A 23785-nucleotide genomic window follows, 5' to 3' on the forward strand; every position below is an offset into this window, starting at 1 on the left:
AAGCAATCTTTTGGCACTGTGCATCTTCATTACCTATTCTGCTGCCTCTCTGTCAACTATTGGCATTCATTATATTGATTTTTTCAGAAAGTGGTTTCTAACTCAGATTACTTCCAAGGGGCACAAAGATCTTATATATCAGGACCAGCAAATGTAGTTCAAGAAGCACTGGACAGAGAGTTGGAAGATCCCAAAGTGGGTCCCAAATTATTATATTTTCTTGGCTTTCCCTGTTTGGATTTCTCTCTCCTCCCCATAAAAATTAGATAATGACTCTTTCTAACACAGGGTCTTCTGAAGTATGATAAATACCCCTTTATGAATATATGAGGTGGCAGGGAAATGATGAGATAAAAGTCTAGAAGGGTGCTCTTAAACTTATGCAATGTTATATGTCAATTACATCTTTTTATTTATTTATTTATTTCGTGTGTGTGTGAGGAAGATCAGCCCTGAGCTAACATCCATGCTAATCCTCCTCATTTTGCTGAGGAAGACCGGCTCTGAGCTAACATCTATTGCCAATCCTCCTCCTTTTTTTTGTCCCCAAAGCCCCAGTAGATAGTTGTATGTCATAGTTGCACATCTTTCTACTTGCTGTATGTGGGACATGGCCTCAGCATGGCCGGAGAAGTGGTGCATCGGTGCGCGCCCGGGATCCAAACCCGGGCTGCCAGTAGCGGAGCCCGCGCACTTAACCGCTAAGCCACGGGGCCGGCCCTGTCAATTACATCTTAATCAACCTGGGAGAAAAAAAGAAATGAGAAGCTACTGTCTTGGATAACTTGCTCTGGGGGAAACCAGTCATCATGTTCCTGAGGACATTCAAGCAGCCCAATGGACAGGTCCACATGGCAAAGAACTCAGGCCTCCTGCCAACAGCCAACACCAACTTGCAGTCATGTGAGTGAGCCATCTCGGAAGTGGATCCTCCAACCCCAGACAAGACTTCAGATTATTGCATTCCCAGCCAACATCCTGCTGCAATCTAATGAAAGACCCTAAACCAGAGCCACTCAGTTAAGCTACTCTTGAATTTTTGACCAACAGAGGTTGTGTGAAATAAGCGTTTATTGCTTTAAGTTGCTATGTAATTTGTTATGCAACCATAGATAACAAGTATAATTTTTAGTACCTGGAAGTGGGGTGCTGCCATAACAGAAACCTAAAATGTAGGAGAAGCTTTGGAGGCAGGCAGTGGGCAGAAGCGGGAAAGACTCTGAGGAGAGTGTTGGACCTTGAAGAGACTGTTAGCAAAAACCTAATGGCCTGCCATGAGGCTGCCAGTGAAGACTTAAAGGAAAATGTGAAAAATGTTATGGGATGCTGGAGGAAGGGAGATCCTTGTTATGCAGTTGCAGACAGTTTAGCAACACTGTCACCCATGGTAATGTGAAAACTAGAAAATAAATCTAATAAATTGAGTGATCTTGCTAAGGAGATTTCCAGGCAGAATGCTGAATGCTGACTTCTTCTTGCTATTTATAATAAAATGAAAGAGAAGAAGGAGAGGATAAAGTAAGGACTGTCAAACAAATGAGAATCAAGGATGGCCGGTTTTGAAAATTTCCAGCCTCTCTAGCTAGCTAATGGTGCTAAAATTTAAGAAATGCAGTCCAAGCAAGATCAATCCAAGGCAATGTCAGTAAACCATACTATAAAGTTGAAGCCAAAGAGGTGGCTGCAAAATTCTTTGTTAGACCACAGAAAGATCTAAGGAGGTGCCTCAGAGAACTGTTCAGTCAAGTAATAGGACTTTTAAAAAGTTTAAGGCATTGTCCTCTGCAGCCCCAGCAGAAGCCCAAGGTATCAAAAGATTTATCTCAAAGATTTGTGGGTGTGGCTCTTGTCTAATGACATAAACTCCAGTAAGGTTCTTTGGAGACCCACAAAGTTTTTAAGGGAACTATATTGGCAGAAATGCTTCCAGCTTGGATTTAAAGGGATTGAGACATCACAAAAAAAAAAAAAGAGGACTTTGAATCCCAAACTTTCACAGGCAAGAAGCAGGTTGCAAAAACTGCTCAGCTGCAAAATTGGGCCACCATATATAGAAAGGGAAAGATGACTCAGAAGACAGAACTAAAATCCTAGAGAGTGGAGCTGAGAGTCATGAAGAATCTTTCCCAGGCCTTGAGTCCTAATCAACATACTACCAGCATGTTCTCTATTGGATTTCAAATTTTCTGTATAGCAGTGATTCCTTGGTGCTTCCCACCCCTCCCCTTGCATTTTTCCATTTTCCCCTTTTTTGAATGAGAGTGTCTATAATGTTATCCTATGCCTGCCCTACCCTTGTATTTTGAGGATGTAGGGGACAGACCACTTGTATATTTATTTTTAAGGTTTTCACATCAAGATGAACTGGATCTAAAAAGCTTCATCTATACTTAGACCTCATTAAACAATGAGATCCCAGATTTTGAGATGATACTGTAATGGTATGAGCTATTTGGGGGCATTGGGAGATGGTGAGTATATTGTGCATGTGGAAGGGAGGTGAATCCTTAGGGGCTATGGGGTGGACAATGTCATCCAGCATCTAAGATGGCCCTCAGTATTCCTTGTCCCATAGTATTCATGATCTTATATAGTCCACTCCCACGTTGAACGGGGCTGACCTTTATAACCAGTAGGATATTCTGGAAATGATTGTGTGTGGCTGAAGCTATGTCGTAAAAGATATTTCCTCTCTCTTGAGTCATTGGCTCTTAGAAAGCCAGCCACAATGTTATGAGTAGCCCTACAGAGAGGTCTGTGTGGTGAAGTACTGAGGACTCCTGTGAGTAGCCAGCACCAACTCCCCAGCCATATGAGTGAGCCATCTTGAAAGAAGAACTTGGTTTCAACCTCATACAAGATGCTGAGACAGAACTACCTAGCAAAGCTGCACTTGAATTTCTAACAGAAACTGAGATAACAAAAACTTGTTTTAAACCACCCAATTTTGGAATAATTTATTATGCAACAATAGATAACACTACACAGGCAACCTGTTATAGTGTTAGGAATCAAATTAGTGATTACATTTGGGGAGGGTGGAGGAGTTAGTGAATAGAGCAAGTATAAGACTTTGAGAGGGCTTAGAAGTAGTCATATTGATCACTTTGTAATAATTTATTACACTTTACATTTATGTTGGTGTTCTTTTCTCCATGTATAGAGAAATATACTATACTTCACTATACTATACTTCACAATTTTAAAAAGGCTGAAGGAAAGTCTAGAAGAGAAATTATTTCTTTATTCTATCTTGTTTGCAATATGCAAGGTTGATGGAATAACAATTATCATGATAGTTGATATCCTTTGGACTCCTCCTATGTACTAGGCAGAATTCTAAGTATGTTTCATGTATTGTGAAATGTAATACAACCGCCCCATAAAAAGCCACGGTGTAAGTAACTTGCCAGATGTCACACTATTACTAAGAGACAGAACTGATTTGAGCCCAGGGAGTCTGATCATTATTTATGCCCATCATGTCGTAAACTCCTGCCTTTGAATATATAGGTCTTTCTCCACATTCACTACCCCTCTAATTGAGATGTTTAGGAGAATTTTCTTATTCTTTTCCCAGAAGCAAGGAATGAATCTGATTTGGAGGAGGCTTCCAAATAAACACTGGCAGAATGAAAGCACAGTAGGTATGAAGAGTTCCTTGAACACATATAGTGTTACTCTCGTTCTCTAGGGCACTATGATCTGGTCAAGCCCAGTCCAGCAGTCTAGAATCATGCATCTGGCAACCCTCCCTCATACGCATCTTGCATTCACTGTGGATTTGGAGAGAACTCTCAAAGTGTGGAATTGTCAGGATGAGGATGCTCTGGCTACTCGCATCACGCCTCGGGCCTGTTTCTCCTTGGAAGCCTGTCTCACAAAGGATGGCCCATTCCTGATGGTAAGTGAGCCTTACATCTGGAGGGGGACCACAAAACAAAATGCCTGCTGGTTTGGCAGGTGTTGTGGCCCCATTACTGTCACATCACAACCTATCTTCTTGGAGTCATCCCTATCACATACCCTGAGAGTCGCAATATACCAGTGAATGTTGGCCATAAAAACCTCCATACCATCTTGACATTTGATCTACCTCAAGTACATTTTCCCAGTCATTCTTCTAAAAAAAGAAAAAAAAAAAACACTTCCTGAATTATTTCGTATTTATGTCTCTTCTTTCAAGTGTGTATTATTGCACAGTACACGAACTTGGACAGGGACTGTGGAGGGAGAGATGTGGGTTTGGGGAGACATCGAGAAAAAAGAATAGTGTTGATATGCTAATGAGTAACTATCCTTGAGAAGAGTGCTTTGGGGCTTACCAAGTTTTATTTCCTGGGATCATCCCAACAACTTTGTGAGGCAGGCTGGTCAGAGGTTTTAATCTCCATTACGTGATTGAAGAAATGGTGGCATATCTTACAGTTGACTGTGCTGTCTCTTGTGTGCTTTAGGATTTCATGTCTCTTTCCGTTGACACGGTGGTGATGCTTTGGTTTCAGGTTGGCATTCTGAAGGTGACATCTACACATTGACAGTCCCTGGCTTAAGGAATGTTTCTAAAGTTAATGTATTCAAATATAATGTTGATCTTCTACACTGCTCTCCTGACAGAAAATGGATCTTTGCATCTACACATCAACATCACTTGCCAAAGGTAGGTGCTGCTCTGTGTGCTTCAACATTGGGAAGAGAGGGTCAAGCATTAGGAAGGTGAAGGTAGGAAGTGTTAGAGAAACTGCAGAGCTCAGTGAGGACCAGATACACTGCTCCCTCCTCTCAAAGGCCGTATCACACGTGGAATCTATTCCTACAGCCAAGAAACAATGTTCTTTGAAGCAATGATATCCAGTTACAAAAATAAATGTTTATTAACAAAAATTTGCTCATGAAGCCTGAATCAGCCAAAGAGATAGAGGCAGGTGAGAGAGATATCAAGAAATAAGGGTCTTTGGTAACCTTGTTCACTTTTGCTTTCCTTACTTGAATCTACCTTTGCTGGAAAGTACAAAGAAGTCGAGAAGTAAATAAAAATGCATCAGGCTCTGAATGTCCCTCTGAGAAAGTCTTTGGCCTTTGAGCAGACCGTTTTAGTATAGCACCTGTGGACTGGTGAGCAAGAGCCAGGACCAGAGAGGACCAGAGAGCAAGGAGCCCAGAGAGAAGGCAGCAAAGGCAAATCAGCCCTAGACTAGTTCTCCAGGAAGGGAAAGTCTGTTCAGTCAACTGCAACTTGATCAGAGGTCTAATGTGGCCAGATGATTTGGTAACCCCATGGCATGCCAGAAGAGAAGCTTCAGGGACTCTGCTCTATTTGTGACCATGACAGGCAGGATAGGAAGACAGTGAGTTCCTGATGTGTCAAATGACAAGCAGTGACTACTCAACACTTCCTGAGATTCAGAATAAAGCTTTGACCACAAGATGAGGATTTTTAAGGAGGCTTTTCTGGAGTTGCTTTTGTACTGAGATGCTATAACTTCCCCCTCCACCTGACTACATGTGCGATGATCTCTCCATAGGTATTTTTCACAGCTTGCTTACTGAGACTGTCAGAAGACAAAACCCCTCTGTCTCCCTCCCATTGTCATCGTGCTGCAGAGCCTACTGGGCCCCAAGGAGGATAAACAGGATAACACTGATGTTCCGAAGAGGCTCTTCCCAAAAGACAGGATTTACCACCTATGATCTAGCAACTGAGAGGACTGAGGGGAGAACAGTCATCCAAGGTAGGCTATGCCACATTAGAAACACTTGTCTCTCCTCCCTGTCACACATGCATTCATTTTAAGCTATCAGTATGTGTAAATAGGTCTATCTGTGTAAAGAGGGCAGGGGATTTCTTTAGCTGGAGGCTAACCCATGCCTGTTTGACTCTAATGCCGTGCTTCTGACCTCTACACTCCACCCTGCTCTCTTGGGCAGACATATTTAGACTCCCATCATGCTTTAGGTCCTGGATTCCAACGCCCCTTCCTTCAATGTCTGAGCTATTGTTTATTGCCCACAGTCCTCTGTTACTATGTCATAGCACCCATTACCATGGTCAATGACATGCATTTGTCAGGCCACTGGCCTACCCTTCATTTTCCTCACTGGACAGAAGTCCCATGGAAGTAGAGAGTACGTTTTTTCATTCAGTGTAATGATATTGTTCTGACTAAATAATCCAAAGTTTGCCTGTACATGTGTACATATGTGTTTTGCATGAAAACAGCCCATCAGATCACAAGTTTCCTGTTGCCAGTTGATATGGAGAGTCCTATTTGCATGGGAGTCAGTGATGGAAATATGTTTGTCTTTGAGAGTGGGCCATATCTATTCCTTTTCACTATCAGTGGCCTCCTGCTGCAACAATTTGAGGACCACCAGAGGACCATCAGCAACTTATGGGTAGTATGTATGATTCTTCTCCTCTCACTGCTCATTGCTCTGACTTTGACTCTGAGCCACTCACCCCTGGGTATCCTTTGAAGGATTCTCTCTATGTCCTCACCACATCCATGGATGACTCTCTTTTACAGGTACATGTGGGAAGAGGAAGGCCGTTATCCATACCTCAAGAGCTGCTGTCACCTGGCACACATAGGAAGTAATCAGATACCAAGCCGGTAAACCCTGCTTTGTGACTTAAACTTTCCCTAAATATTTTAAATTTCTACATAAAAAAATTAATCCTGTACATAGTGGTCTTATCTTTTACATACTTTGCAAATATTTTCTTCCAGATTGTTACTTGTCCTTATAATGTTTATTTTTGGTAATATCTAACAAAATATATATACATATAGCCTTCAAACTGCAAATGCCACTGAAAGGGATTTACTCTGATGGTACACTTGCAATGATTAAAAATGCATCGTTTGTTTATTGCAGCATTAGTTGTGATTGCCAAATGCTGGAAACTACCTAACCGCCCAAACATAAGACATAGTTTAAATTACTATGGTATATCTGCATAATGGAGTATTATGCAACTATAATTTAAAGAAAAAAAGAATGGGAGAAATCTCTATGTTCAGATAAGAAGTTATTTCCAACGTTTTTAAGGCAAAAATATTTTAATTAAATAAATATAATTAATATACAATTATGCTTACCAGATTTTCTTTCATATTCTTTGCTCCCTGTATCATATCTAATAAGTCTTAGCCTACTATAAATCATAAATACTTACTTCCTTTCAATAATTTTAAATACTTGCTCTTTGTATCAGGTGTCCCATACTGCATAGCTTTATGTCTTTTATCCATCTGAATTTTTTTTACAAGGCACGAAAATTGTATGTCTTTCCCGAATAGAATCCAGTTGTCCAACACACAGTTTGAGTTTTGACAGAAATATAAAGTCCTGTAATCAGAAGCACAATCAAACCACAGACTATTTCCATCAGTCCCAAAGTCTTCTCATGCTCCATTGCAGTCTGTCCCTCCTGCCATCCCCAGCTCCAGGCAACCACTGATCTGCTTTCTGTCCCTATAAATTAGTTTATATTTCCTAAAACTTTATGTAAATGGAATTATATAGTATATATTCCTATGTGTCTGGTTTCTGTCAATGAGCATAATGTTCTTGAGATTCACTCATGTTGAGTATATCAGTAATTCACTCCTTTTTATTGCTGAATAGTGTCCCACTATATAGATGTACCACAGTTCATCACTTCACCGGTTGAGGGCTATTTATGTTTTTTCTAGTTTGGGATGATTAACTATAAACATTTGTGAACAGGTTTTTGTGTATTTGCCTAAGAGTGAACTGTTGGGTCATATGGTATGTTTGACTTTATAAGAAACTGCAAAACTCTTTCCTAGGGAGATATACATTTTTGCATTCCCATCAGCAATGTATGAGAGTTCCAATTACGCCACTTGGTATTGTTTGGTTTTTGTTTTGTTGTATTTTTTTACATTCTCATAGGTGTGTAGTGATATCTCATTGTAGTTTTATTGTGTATTTCCCCAACAATGTTGAGCAACTTTTCATTTGCTTATTTGCCATCCAGATATCTTCTTTGGTGAAGCATTTGTTCAAAACTTTTGCCCATTTTTCAGTTGGGTTGTTTATTTTTTTAATATTGACTTTTGATAGTTCCTTATATATTTGGAATGTAAGTCTTATCAGATAAAGATTTGCAAATATTTTCTCTTACTTTGTGGTTTGTCTTTCTGCTCTCTCAACAGTATCTTTCAAAGAGCAGGTGTTCTTAATTTTGATGAAGTCAAATTTTTCTTCTAAAATGATTCAGCTCTGGATGTTCTGTCTAAGAAATCTTTGCCTAATGCAAGATCACAAAGATTTTTCCCATATGTTTTCCTCTAAAAATTTTATAGTTTTAGGTTTTACCATTAGGTCTATGATACATTTTGAATTAAATTTTATATAGGGCAAGCTATAGATCAAGATTTATTTCTTCTTTTTTTTGCACATGAGTATTCAATTATTCAGCATCATTTGTTGAAAAAAACTATTCTTTCTCCACTGAATTGCCTTTACAACTTTGTCAAAAATTGACCATATATGTATGGGTTAATTTCAAGACTTTCTCTTTTATTCCAATGATCTATATGTCTGTTCTTTCTCTAATAACACACCACCTTGAAAGTGTAACTTTGTAGAAACTTTGAAATCAGATGACGTGAGTCTTCCAATTTGTTCTTTTGCAGAATTATTTTGGCTATTCTGGTTCCCTTGTTTCCCACTTAAATTTTAGAATCAGCTTGTAAATTTCTGCAAAAATTCTGCTGGGATTTATACTGGAATTCTATTAGATCTGTAGACAAATTTGGGGGAAATTGACACCTTTGCTCTGTATAGCCTTCCAATCCATAAACTTATATGTCTCTCAATTTAGTTAGGTCTTCTTTGATTTCTTTCAAAAATGTTTTTGTAGTTTTTAGGATCCATATTTTGCACATATTTTGTAAGATTATACCTAAGTATTTAGTGGTTTTGGTGCTATTATAGACAGTAAAGTTTTATTTAATTTTTCATTAATAGTATATAGAAATATGAATGACTTTTGTACATTGACCTTGTATCCTGCAGCCTTGCTGAACTTACTTATTAATAGATTTGTAGATATTTTGTGATTTTTCTAGGTACAAAATCATGACATCTGTCAATGGAGACAGTTTTATTCCTTTATTTCCAGTCTGTATGCCTTTACTCCTTGTTCTTGCCTTATTGTATTGGATATAACCTTAAGTACAACACTGGAGTGGAGAGCAACACTGGAGAGCAGAAAGTGTTGAGTCTTTCACCATTATGATATTCACCGTGTGTTTTTGTAGATACCCTTTATTAGGTTGAGGAAGTTCCCTTCTAGTCCTAGTTTGCTGAGGGTTTTTATCGTGAATAGATGTTTGATTTTGCCAAATGCTTTTCCTGCAACAATTAATACGAGCATATGATTTTTCTTCTTTAGATTGTTAGTAAGGCAAATTGCATTGATCGATTTCTGAATATTGAACCAGTCTTGCATTCCTGGAATAAACCCCACTGGGTCATGTTGTATTTTTATTTTTATAAATTTCTGAATTCAATTTGTCAGTATTTTGTTAATGATTTTTGCTTCTGTGTTCATGAGGGATATTGATCTGCAGTCTTTTGTACTATCTTTGTCTCCGTTTGGTATTAGGATAACGCTGGCCCTGTAAAATAAGGGGGAAATATTTCTTCATCTTCTATTTTCTGGAAAATATTGTGTAAAATTCATGTTATTTCTTATTTAATTGTTTAATAGAATTCTCCTGTGGAACCATCTGGGCCTGGAGATTAATTTTTTGAAAGATTATAACTACAAATTCTTTAATAGTTATAGCACCATTCAAATTTTCTCTTTTATGCTGAGTGGTTTTGGTAGTTTGTGGTTTTCCAATAATTAGTCATTTCATCTAACTTGTCAAATTTATGTATGTAGATTTGTTTGTTTCAGTCCTTGTAATGTCTGCAGAATCTGTGGTGATATGAGCTCCTTCTTTCTTGATATTGATAATTTATGTCTTCTTTTTTTTTTCTTTGTCAACCTTAATAGAGATTAATCGATTTTAATTATCTTTTCAAAGAAATGGTTTTTGGTTTGATTTTTTGTCTCTATTTTGCTGTTCTTAGTTTCATTTATGTTTGCTCTTATCTTTTATTTCTTTCTTTCTGCTTGCTTTGGTTTATTTTGTTCTTTTTCTAGTTCTTGTGGTGGAAGCTTAGATTATTTCTTTGAGACCTCTCTTCTTTTTAAATATAAGCATTTGGTCCTCTAAATTCCCCACTAAGCACTGGTTTAGCTGCAACTCACAGATTTTGATTGATTGTATTTTCATTTTCATTCAGTTCCATGTATTTTTTAATTTACCTTTTCCCCTTTGACCCATGGATTATTTAAAAGTGTGTTTAATTTGTCTTTAATTGTTTAATTTGGATATTGTCTTGCTATCTTTTTATTTATTTCTAGTTTAAATCAATTATGGAACATATACTCCATATGTTCTCCATTCTTTTCCATTTGTTAAAGTTTGTTTTATGAGCCAGAATATGGTCTATCTTGGTGAATGTTCCCTGTATGCTTGAAAAGAATGTGTAATCTGCTCTTGTTGGGTGGAATATTCTATAACGGCAATTGGATCACTTTAGTTGATTATCTTCTTCAGTTTCTCCGTATCGTTTCTGATTTTTGATCTAGTGGTTCTATCAATTACCAGAGAAGATTATTGAATTTCCTGACTATAAATGTGGATTTGTCTATTTTTCCTTTCAATTCTATCAGTTTTCACTTCATGTATTTTGCAGCTCTGTTATTTGGTGCATACACATTTAGTATTACTATGTCTGGCCCTTTTATTTTTGGGTAATGTCCCTACTTTCCCTGGCAATTTTCTTTGCTCTGAAGTCTACTTTACCTGTTATTAATTTAGCCACTCCTGCTTTCTTTTGATTAATGTTTGTATGTTACATCATTTTCTATTCTTTTTTTTTTATAATTTTATTTATTTATTTATTTTTCCCCCCAAAACCCCAGTAGATAGTTGTATGTCATAGCTGCACATCCTTCTAGTTGCTGTACGTGGGACGCGGCCTCAGCATGGCCGGAGAAGTGGTGCGTCGGTGCGCACCCGGGATCCAAGCCCGGGCCGCCAGCAGCAGAGCGCATGCACTTAACCGCTAAGCCACGGGGCCGGCCCTCATTTTCTATTCTTTTACTTCCAATCTACTTATATCATAATTAAAGTGAGCTTCTTGTAGCCAGCATCTAGTTGGATCATGATTTTTATCCATTGTGCCAAGATCTGTCTTTGAGTGGGTATATTAACTTTTCCTCTTCAAGCATTTGAAAGACATTGTGCCACTTCCTTCTGGCTTCTATGGTATCCAATGAGAAATCCACTGTCATTCAAATTATTATTCCTCTATAGAGAATGTGTCATTTTTCTCTGGCTGATTTCAAGTTATTTTCTTAGTCTTTAGTTTTCAGACATTTGATGTGTGTGATGTAGATTTCTTTGAATTTAACCTGTTTGGGTTTGATCATGTTTTTGAATCTGTAGGTTTACCAAATTTGAGGTTTTCAGCTATTACTTGTCTCTGCAGTGCTTAGAGGGAAGAGGAAGGAGTACCACATTTACTCACCTTAGTGCAGGGGAGGAAATGGTCAACAGGGCTCCACCTCACTGTCTCTGCAGGGGAGGGGGAAAGGTGGCACCTTTGCTTGGGTTACTGTAAGGCAGAGGTGGTCAACAGGACTCTACCCTCACCATTTCTGGGCTTCTGGAGGAGAGAGGTTAGGGGTACCACCTCATTATTACAGGATGAGAATTCTTGACAGGGCCATGCCCCACCATCTCCATGTCACCCTGTGGAGAGGAAGGCATGGCTTCTTTTATGGCATTCACTTGGAGTAGAGTAGGTGTAGTCAAAGGAAACAGAATTCTATTTTAAAATTAAAATCTTCTCTCACATCATTATTAAATAAGATAATCTAGCAAATCAGAGATATTGATAATTCTGGCAGTGATATCTCAGAGCAGGTTGGGATTGCTACTTCTGCAAATGAAAATCAGTATAACTTTGCCAGATCTGCACAATTATTCAAAATCAAATCTAAGAGTAACTTCTGTGATCAAAGGACCAATTGATTTTGGAAGAATACGTATATATTTGTCAGGTTCAAATTTAGTATTATCAACAATGGATATAACTACTTTCCCTTTTGTCTACTGATGATCTTGTTTTTTCTGTTGGCAGCTTTGTCTCCAAAGCAATATGTGATAATTCGAGCATAGTATGTGTGGTGTCGAGAACTCGTGAATCCAGCATTCTGGTGATGTATTCTTTGAATATGTAATATGGAAACTAATGGAATTAACCTTGCATCACATTCCTCAGTGTAGTAAAGAGACTTCTGCTTGCAAACTCAGAATGATTATTTTAGTGATATTAGGAAAGAAGCAATGATTTAACTGTCTATAGTGAATCAGACACTGTGACAGATACTACAGACCAGGCACTATACACATAGAGTGTGGAGCAACATGTCTGCCATCAGGGAAGTATAGAATACTAAGGTAGTAAAATACGAATGGTCACACAAACATACAATTCCAAACAATTCAAGGGGAGCATCTTATGGGGGAAAGAGTGAATTTAGATTGAGGCTGGTTTAAAAGTGAAGGCATCTATGTCAATCAGTCAGTGATCTTGCAACCAAACTAAGCAACCAAAACTAAATTCTGTAAAATTTAAGCAGAAAAGGAATGTATTAGAAAAACATAGAGGTTAATATCTAAAAGTAGCTGGAAGAGATTCAGAATATAGACAGGAATAAAAAAATGCTCAAGAGGACTAGGAAATAGAAAATATATCAAAGGCTAAATCCCATGAACATTTTGGCTTGCGTATCACCACAATCCCTTAAGAACTAGCCCCCTATCCTTGTATCACTAGCTCAGGATTCAGAGTTCTGGGAGAGAAGACTAATAAATCAAGCGTAAGATGTGTGGATCTACTCTCCTGGATTTAGGGGGAGGGCAGGATTGGAAGAAAGATGATCTGAGGGGGTAGATAGTACTCTAATGGGAATGTAATCTCCATGCAAGATTTCTCCAAAGAGCAGTGTGGGTTTCCAGGCTGTTAAAGTGCCCACTATCTCCTCTCTGTAGAAATAAACTTGAAGCTGTGACCAGGAGGATAAAGGAAGGGAAGCCCAGCGAAGAGTCTATGGAGAAGGACAAGGTTGGGTGGAGAAGATGACATGAGGTGCATTATAAACAGCACCTGGGAAAGCTCTGAGACAGTCCTGTGTTTGCTTTAGTTCAGAATCAAAGGAAGTCTATGTGGCTGAAGTCAGTGATGAGGAGTATCTTCTAAAACTAGGGTGGAAAGTCAGAAAGTGTCAAATGACACAGACGTTTGAAGATATAACTCAAATATTTAATACATATTAAGTGCAATGGTAAAATTGATTATTTTAGTTTTTGTGTTTTGTTTTGTTTTTTACCAAAGGAGAAAAAAAGACCTATATTTTTTAGACCTATGTTTTTATTCTATTTTATTTTATTTTATTTTATTTTATTTTGTGAGGAGATCAGCCCTGTGCTAACATCTGCCAATCCTCCTCTTTTTTTTTGCCAAAGAAGACTGGCCCTGGGCTAACATCCATGCCCATCTTCCTCCACTTTATATGGGATGCCGCCAAAGCATGGCTTGCCAAGCAGTGCATCAGTGCGCATCCGGGATCCGAACCGGCGAACCCGGGGCCTCCACAGCGGAGTGCGTGCACTTAACCGCTTGTGCCACCAGGCCGGCCCCTAGACCTATGTTTTTAAGAGATCGTTTTCATTGCCATTTAGAAAATTGATTTAAAAGTAGCCATATGGGGCCAGCCCCGTGGCTTAGCGGTTAAGTGAGCGCGCTCCACCACTGGCAGCGGGTTCGGATCCTGGGCGCACACTGACGCACCGCTTCTCCGGCCATGCTGAGGCCGTGTCCCACATACAGCAACTAGAAGGATGTGCAGCTATGATGTACAACTATCTACTTGGGTTTTGGGGGGAAAATAAATAAATAAAATCATAAAATAAATAAATAAATAAAAGTAGCCATAGTGACTAAGGAGAGCCAGTTAAACCACTTTCTTGATTACAATCTATTATCTCTGCTACAGATAAAGGTAATAAGTGGCAATGAAGACCAAGGTAGAAGAAGAGATAGAGGAAGAAATGTGAAATATATGTGTATGAGCACAAAGCACGTAATTTGTCAAAGGAAATAGGAATAAATAGGTTCCTACAGGGTCTGTGATTTCTGAATAACTTACATTAAAGAGAGATATTGTTGAATTGGTGCTGGGCTTTCATTTTCCAGAAATAGGTGGTCAAGATGTGCAGAGAAAACTTTCTACACACAGCACCTAAACATTGTTCAGAATTGTAAATGCAAGATAATACTTTAAAATCCGTGGTTAGGGTGGTTGGAATAGAAAAGAAAGCTTCTAAGTTGGGGAATGAAAAAAAATGTAAATCCAGAAAGTCAAAAAATGCTCTATGTCTTATTCATAGAATTTTAAGGGACTATATGATGGAATACAGAGCCTCTGCCAAATTGGAGGTCAGGTCAGAGAGATCTACAAGATCCAGGACCCTCAGAACAGTAATAGCCCTGGTAGGTAAACTGAAGGAAAATCTACCCATTGGAGATGTTGGGGATAACTGCCTCAGGTACGGGTGAAATACAGAGCCTCAGGTATAGGTGAAATAACAGAGAAACCATTCTCTCCAGAGAATTCCTAAACATAACAATACTCTCCTTGGAGTTGGAGTTTACGTCAATCAAGGTCCCAGAAGGATACAAATGTCGCACACAAATTAAGGTAATTTGAGGAAGGTTTAATACAGAGACTACTATAATTTGGATGTGGGATGAAAAGAATTAGAGAAACCACAAAAATTATAAACCTAGTGTTATTTTAGCCCCTCGTTTTTGCGGACATTCCTACAAGGCTATAGCAGCCTTGTCAGCCTTGTCAGAAGGAACCACTTCTGACAAGTGGTTGCTAAACCAGGCCATCACAATCCAGGTTTTGTTTCTGCCTCAGTCACAGGAAGCTCTATTGGGCGCCATCCAGTGGGAACTAACTAACTTTCACCTACTAGTAAGACACTGAAAGATAATGGCCTATCCAAGCTGACTTAGTTAAAGAAGGGCTACTCATTCCTACCATCTTAGCCTGGTATGGCATGTGCTTCAAGCCACTACTAATGAGTGGGGGCTAACTATGGACAGACCTTAGAGAATTAAGCAAGGCTATTCTCTTTATTAGAGCACCCTTACCAGATACCATCACTTTAATGGATGACATTGAAAATAACATGAGTAAATTATAAAGTTATAGATTTGACTAACACTTTCTATTTAGCAAAAATTTCACAGAAGAGGGGCCGGCCCCGTGGTGTAGTGGTCAAGTGCGCGCTCCGCTGCTGGTGGCCCGGGTTTGGATCCCAGGCGAGCACCGAGTCACCGCTTCTCAGGCCGTGCTGCGGTGGCGTCCCATATAAAGTAGAGGAAGATGGGCACAGATGTTAGCCCAGGGCCAGTCTTCCTCAGCAAAAAGAGGAGGATTGGCACGGATGTTAGCTCAGGGCTGATCTTCCTCACAAAAAAAAAATTTCACAGAAGAGAGAGGCATCTTCATCTACCACCCATGTACTTGGCTCCACTAAAAGCACTGCGGAACAAACCTGGACCTGCTGCTGACACTCAGGACATAGAATAGCCCCTGAACCGGGCAGCACCGTTTGGATGATTCCCAGGAGACAAACAGATCCCCTGCAGATGACCTCCAACTTTAACCCCTACTCTGTTGCTGTGCCTCTTCCTTCCCTGAGAAGTTCCTACCCTCCCCAGTGCAACTACACATCCACTGGTGTGTCACCCTAGCCCTACATGACTTATTGGCCACTAAAGGAGGGGGTCTATGCACTCATTAACACACTCTGCTGCCCGAGGGTAAAGAACACTCACCAAGTTTTACAGAGAGTGAGGGACACACACCAAAGGCGCCATAATATCTCTCTGCTAACTAAACAGATAAAACAAATCAGAATCTTCTCCTTTTCAGATCTGTTCTCCTAGCTCTCCCCTACTAAATGGGCAGACTGGCTGAAAAAGGGATTTGAAATTCCAGTGTGTGCCAATCCTAAAGATGCTTTATCATTGGCTCCAAACACACAGGCATTATAAAATAACATACAGTGTAGATTATAAAACAGCCCAGAGCAGGGGGATGGACTGTTAGACAGACGAGCCAAAGATGGCCTCTGTGTATTGGCTTCTAGGTTGTTGATTTCTTCAATGCAGGCTGAGACCCATTACTTCAAAAGCCCACTGGTGCCTAATTCAAATTTTTACACATCCAATTATTTTGTTTTTGAGGAAGATTGGCCCTGCGCTAACATGTGTTGCCAATCTTCCTCTTTTTTTTTCTTTTTTCTCCCCAAGCCCCAGTACATAGTTGTATATCATAGTTGTAGAATTGTAGCTCTTCTTTGTGGAATGCTGCCCCAGCATGGCTTGATGAGTGAGCGGTGGGTATGTCTGCGTCCAGGATCCAAACTGGCAAACCCTGGGCCACCAAAGCAGAACATGTGAACTTAGCTGCCAGCCATGGGGCTGGACCCCAATTATTTTTAAAATAGCCCAAACGAGCAGATTTTTAGCCATTTAGAGACTGCCTGCTTTTCCTACCCCCAGTGAAACCTCACCTGACAGCTATTACCCATTGATAAACTAGAGCCTTATGGTTTTAAGCCCCAGGCTCCTAATCTCAAGTGCGTTATGTTATGTGAAAGAACCCATGGTCAAAAGCATACATACTGTGATGATTCCATTTATATGATATTCTGGGATAAGCAAAACCGCAAGGATGCCAGGGATTAGGAGTGTGGGGAGGATTTGACTACCAAAGGGACAGCATCATGGGCTGTTTTGGGTGATGGGATTGTTCTATATTCTGATTATGGTGATGGTTACACAACTGTATGCAATTGTAAAAACCCATAGAATAAATTTTACTGTGTGTAAATTTTAAAATACATTTGAAAAAGATAGATAAATTGGATTTTTAAATCATCTGTGTGCTGTTTCTTGTAAGGAAACCTTGTATCAGTTAGAACGTGTTTGGCTTCGGATAGTAGAACTTCTGTCTTTCAGAGGCTCTAGCAATGAAAGCATTTAATATTTTCACATAACAGGAATTTGTTTGAAGATAGTTCAAGTTTTGGAACAGGAGTTCAATGATGCCACCAAGGACTCAACTCCTTCTATCTTTGTGTCCCGCTTATTTCAGCATTATTTTTTTCCTTTTTAGCCTTAAAAAGGCTAAAACGTCCAAAAAAAAAAAAAAAAAGAAATTGACGCCCCAGCCCCAAGCTTCAATTTTCATTAAACTCCATTTGGAGAAGAAAAATAATAAGTTCTAAATTTGCATCTTTTGTTAGGCTATAAAATTCTCACCACAAGTCTACAAGGGGACTTCCTGAGCTTTGGAATTTGGGGCCAGAATTCTGTACCACGGCCACTCCTTTAGATGTACCAGAACCTAAGGCAGTGAGTTAATGGCAAAATGAAAAGAAATTGTCAGGATTGGGTGAGACAAAACATGATTCATTGCTTAGGAGACAAGAAGGATTCTGCTTCCATGAGCACGTTGCTGCATACTCAGTATCTGGAGGACAAAAAAAAAAAAACATGTCCCAACAGGAGTAAGTACGAGATAACGTGACAATGGCTTCAGAGGAGGCAAACAGCAGGGTCTGCCCCTGCCCCATACCTAAAACGTGTACAGAGAAAAGGTTGAAGTAAAAGGATGGAGAAAAGTTTATGGGGCAGAAACTACCCAAAGGAAATCTATACTCATCTATTCATATCAGACAATTTAGATTTTAAGGCAAAATAATTTGTTAGAAATAGAGGGCTATTACATATAGAGTTCACTAAAAAGACACATTCTATACCTGCATCTTATCAAATTACCACAAATTATATAAAGCAAACACTTCAAATATTTACAAGAAGAAAAAGCTATCATTATATGGGAAATTAACAAACTTCTCTCAGTAATTAACAGTTAAAGCAGAAACAAACAAAAATTAGTGAGGCTATAAAACAGGAGTCAGCAAACTATGGCCCATGGGCCAGACCCAGCCTACCACTTGTTTTTGTGTATCCTGCAAACGGAAAATTGTGTTTATATTTTTAAATAGTTGGGAGTGGTGGTATCCGAAGAATATTTCATGACACGTGGTAATTATATGAAATTCAAATTTAAGTGTCCATAAATAAAGCTTTATTGGAACGCCGCTATGCCTATTCATTATATATTGTCTATGCTGCTTTTGCCTACACTGGCCGTGTTGGGTAGGTGTAACCGAGACCATAACGCGGCGCCTTCATTGCTTTGCACTGCTGTTCAGTCCGCTACAAATCACAGCAATGCAGTGATAACTCAACAGCATATCACCATACTGTGACTTTTTTTTCTTAGCTGAGGAAGATTCACCCCGAGCTAACATCTGTTGCCAATCTTTCTCTTTTTGCTTAAGGAAGATTCACCCTGAGCTAACATCCATGCCAATCTTCCTCTATTTTTGTATGTGGGTTGCCGCGGACGGTGGTGTGGGTCTGCACTCGGAACCTGCCAGGCCGCCAAAGCAGAATGCACCGAACTTAACCACTAGGCCACAGGCTGGCCCTGACATTTTTTAAAATTACCAGTGCATAGCCATCAAGTCAAAACAAGAAGAGAAAAATGGACTCTGAATGTTGTCCTTTTAAAACAGTGGACTGTGGATTATTTTATTATCCAATCAGATGGCAAAGCATTGTGTTTACTATGCGATGATATTATAGCTATGTGAAAAGAATACAATAGTCAATATTACCAGGTGAATCATTCACCACACCATTCCCAACTCAGAGGAAAGCAACAGTCAGAAAAAATTAAAAAGTTGAAATGAACTATCTCATCACAGGAGAATTTCTTCATTAAAAATGAAAGAGAATGCAACCAAAGTAAGTTTTTCAGTGGCTTATTTGGTAGCCAAGCAAGGGAAGCCATTTACCAATGGGAAATTAATTGAACCATGCTTGATTGCAGCAGCCAAAATAAGGGGCCCAGAGAAATGCAACTTGTTTAAAACGATTAGCCTTGGGAAAGAACAGTTGCTCAAAGAGTTGGGCACATTGAGAATGACATCAATAGTCAATTAAAAAACAAGGCAAATGATTTCCAGTGGTTTTCCTGGGCGCTTGATGAGGTGACAGATATTACCAACATTGTTCAGTTATTGTTTCTTCAAGCAGGCAATGCTGAGTTTGAAGTGACTGAAGAATTAGCCTCTATGAATAGTCTGCATGGAACAACTACAGGTGAGAATATTTTGAAACAGGTTTAAAAAACACTAATTCAGCACAGCCTGAAGTGGAACCTGCTAATATATGTCACAACTGATGGTGATAAAAATATATGTGGAGAAGAAAAAGACTTACTTGGACAAATTTACAAAGTTTGTGGAAATGTAGGGTGTTTAGAGCCTACAGTTATTCACTGTATTATTTATCAGCAGGTACTTTGAGGAAAATATTTAAATCTATCATCCATTATTGAACTAGTAGTGTCAATGGTGAACTTCGTCTGCTCTCGTGAACTTAGCCATGGTCAGCTCCCTAAATTTTTGTCAGAAATAAAAGATGAGGGGCCGGCCCCATGGCTTAGCGGTTAAGTGTGCGTTCTCCGCTACTGGCGGCCCGGGTTCAGATCCCGGGCGCACACCGACGCACCGCTTCTCCCGCCATGCTGAGTCTGCGTCCCACATACAGCAAATAGAAGGATGTGCAACTATGACATACAACTATCTACTGGGGCTTTGGGGGCGGGGGAAGGAGGAGGATTGGCAATAGATGTTAACTCAGAGCTGGTCTTCCTCAGCAAAAAAAGGGGAGGATTAACATGGATGTTAGCTCAGGGCTGATCTCCCTCACACACACAAAAAAAGGAAATAAAAGATGAATATCCTGACTTGCCCTAGCATACATCAGTTTGATGGCTTAGCAATAGGAAAATTTTATTGCAATTTTTTGAGCTCAGAGCCAAGACTTCTCTGAATGAGGAGAACTGCCCTCAACCACTATTAATGAATACTGAATGGCCTTGGAAATTAGCTTTTGCTGCAGTCTTGATAATGTTTCTTAATGAATTCAACTTAAAATTAAAAGACAAAATAGTGCTTATAGGTAAAACTTACGTTGCAATGAGGTTATTTCTGTGACAATTAATGTTGTTTAATCACAAGTAGTGTCAAGCAGCCTTAAACAACACTTCCCATGCTGGCGAAAGTCAAAACAAGTGAGATCCCCATTCCCACATAATTTTGTGGCAGATATATTTTCTGAGTTCAAACTATAGTACCAACAGCATTTTTTGGACCTCAGTGCAAGTGCAAAGGAACATTTAACTATGCAATTGAGGAGATTCCATGAAGCCTTCAATAGGAAGTGATTAATTTGCCATGTAAGGGTGTGCTAAAAGGTAAATATAAGAATCAAATAGAATTATATAAATGCCTTCCAAGTGATAAATATGCCGAATTAAAATCATATGCTTGTGGACCGAAATCAGTATTTGGTAGTAGTTATCTGTGTGAAAAGACATTTTCAAAAATGAAATATGTAAAATCTACCACAGATCAATATTAACAGGTGACATTTGTAATCAGTTTCAATGATAGGGGACACTAAATTTAAACCCCAAATAAGTGAAATGTTATTTCCCTTCTCAAAAAAGAATTCCATTCTTCTCACTAGTAGTCCTGCATTACAAAAAAATTATACTCAATAATTATCATATTTTTGAATTCCATCAGTAAAAATTTTGTTTTCTCTTTTGTTATATAAGTACTTACATAACATTCTTGAAATTGACTCTTGGTCCGTAAAGCCCAAAATATTTAAAATCTAGCCCTTTACAGAAAAGTTTTCCAACTCCCGGTATAGAAGAATAGATATGTACAACTCCTAAGCTTGATATAATAGAGAGATAAACTGAATCCCAAAGTTAGAATACACACATTTTAAGTACAAATGAATATTTCTAAATGTTGACAATATTCTAGCTGTAGGTCTATTCAAATCACAAAAATTCAGAGTCATACATCGCATATTCTGTAACCACAATATAATTAAGCCAGAAATCAAAAAGGGAAGAAAAAGCATGTGTTTAAGATTCCAAACTTCCCAATAACACATAAGTCAAATGGTAAATTATAAAGGCATTTGAATTACACTTAAAATTGAATAATAATGAAAATATGACCTTAAAATTGTTGAGTATAGCTAATACTTTGTATGAGAAAATGTGTAGTTTTAAATGATTGCATTTTGAAAAAAGAAAAGATGGAAAATAGCAAGCTAAGCTTTTTGGTCAAGAGATTAGAAAAAAAGAGCAAAACAATCCTAAAGAAAGCAGAATTATAAAACACAGATAAGAATATAAATTAATGATATAATAAGTCAAGTTTATTTTAAAAAGTTGCTGAAGAGCCCAATCTTGGGACAGGCTGATTATAGAAACAATAGAGAAATCACTTGTGTTCTTATATTAGGAAATTATAAGGGTTCATCCTACAAATTGAGCAGAATTTAAAACTGATCTCCTTTATTCAAATGAATTTTAAAACTTGAAGCGACAATATCTTAGTATAACATAACTCATCCAAGCTCTTTGAAAAAGCCATGGAAATTCTGCATACACCAAGGACATTTTCCCCATCTTGCATAAAGCCCTTCAAGAGTCTTGAGTTAACATATGGCTCAGTTCCAACTCTGCTTTTTGCACTGACATAAGTCCTGTCTTCCTTCCCACCTGTGCCAGGAAATCCCAAGGCTTTGGTTGCTGCTATTGGCAAACATCTGGTCTTCCAAGGTTGTACCAGTGGACTTTCAGCTTCCTCATGTATGGACTGAGAGATTTCTTCCCCCTCGGCTCAGCATCAGTAAAGCTGTGTGTTGATTTCATCTAGCACCTGGGTGTAGAACCAATCTGGATTTTCAGCAAAAGCAATCAATCATAGGCCAAGATGCAGAAGACTTCCCATTTCTTCACAAGGTAGTTCCAGCCTTTCCTTCAGTCCCCAACTCATGTGTCACTTCTTCAGAGGTGTGTCTTCTAACCCAAGTTTAAATGTTCTGTTTCAGTCCTTCATAGCATCATGAACTTCTTACTATCTTTTAAATTAATTAAATTATTTTATATTTTTTCATCTTTTCCCCTCTATTGTTTTTTAGTTAAACATTTTGAAATACTTTAGTAGTTATCCTAGAGATTTCAATATGAATCGTTTTCTTATTTCAGTCTACCTTAAATTACTACTTGTATGGCTTAAGAATTTTATAACAATTTATAACTTCTTCCCTTTTTGCTACTGTTTGTATATTTTGTACTTCTATATGTATCATAAACCCAAGACATTGTTGTTTTAAATAGTCATTATTAATTCATATTTATATACATATTTATTCTTCCCACTGCTCTTCTTTCTTTCCTGCAGTTTTTTGATTCCTCTTTGGAATCATTTTTTTCAGCCTGAAAAACTCCCTTTAGCATTTCTTGCTAGTAAGGAATTCTCTCAGATTTTGTTTCTCTCAGATTTTGTTTATCTGAAAATATCTTTGATCTTTCAGCACATTAAAGCTTTTCTTCCATTGTCCTTTGACTTCCATCATTTCTGTTGAGAATACAGCTGTTGGTCTTATATTTACCACTTGGAGCTTGTGTGCCTTTTTTTTTGCTTCCTTTTTTCTCTCTGGTGGTTTTCAAGTTTATTTCCTGGTCTTTGGTTTGCAGTAGTTTGAATATGATTGTCTAGGTGTGATTTGCTTTTTCTTCATCCTGACTGGGGTTAGCTGAGCTTCTTGAATCTGTGAGTTGGTGCCTGCCATCATTTTTCTTTTTAATTCTCAGATTTTGTCTCTTAAATATTGCTTCCATCCAATTCTTTCTCTCCCCTCCTTCTAGATTCCAATTATATGTATCTTAGTCATAATGGTTGAACAGAAATGGGGTCACAGGGCACTGATGATAAGAAACCCTTTGCCATAGGAAATTGTTGCTGGATTGATTATGTTTAAGGACATCAAATCACTCTGATGATGACAAGCCATGAGTTTGTAAAGAGCGGGAGTGAGGTATTAAATGTCAGGAAGTCATAGCAGAGTTTTAGGAGTGTGTTGGTATAAACGTTTATGAGTGTAAGATAGTAAGATGAGCCTCAATGAGTTGGGGTTCCTCAAGAGGGGGGAAACATAATGTTCTGGATTTACTTTGAGGAGTAGAAGAGGACCAACCACAAAATACTAACTTTGAGCTTTTTAATGCATTTCTGTCAATCAATATCAAGCCATAGGATCAAAGATAAAGGGTTTTTACAAGAATAAAATAAGAGGATACATATAAAGAACATACATGGTCTGTGGTAGCATTAATTGTTAGCTGTGGTTTGATCAGACCTATTTACTGGACCATGGAATGAGGAGGTATATGGTTTAAAGCAAGTATTATTTGAGATTCCTGAAATAATTTTTCTTTGAGTGTTTTTTTAATTTCATGTGTTATTATCTTAATAGTATCAAAGTACACTCCTCAGAAAGTTAAAAACCTTAGAAGAAAACATAGAGGTAAATCTTGAATTTGGCAATGGATTCTTAAAAATGACACCAAAAGCACAAGCAGCAAATGAAA

At 38.5% G+C, this 23785-nt stretch overlaps 1 protein-coding gene across 1 annotated transcript in view; it reads left to right on the top strand.

The window, feature by feature from the left end:
• The window catches only part of FBXW12 (F-box and WD repeat domain containing 12), a 38037-nt gene extending 25697 nt beyond the window's left edge, over positions 1-12340 (top strand). The window contains 8 exon segments of the mRNA XM_087431676.1: positions 3695-3908; positions 4506-4660; positions 5526-5571; positions 5574-5732; positions 6221-6399; positions 6480-6521; positions 6523-6614; positions 12241-12340. Of these exon segments, the coding sequence (XP_087287802.1) occupies positions 3695-3908; positions 4506-4660; positions 5526-5571; positions 5574-5732; positions 6221-6399; positions 6480-6521; positions 6523-6614; positions 12241-12340 (987 nt within the window).
• Positions 12341-23785: the final 11445 nt, after the last annotated feature.

This window comes from Ceratotherium simum, chromosome 5 (genome assembly GCF_057802395.1).
Source record: "Ceratotherium simum simum isolate JZ-2026a chromosome 5, ASM5780239v1, whole genome shotgun sequence".
Lineage (NCBI taxonomy): Eukaryota > Metazoa > Chordata > Mammalia > Perissodactyla > Rhinocerotidae > Ceratotherium > Ceratotherium simum.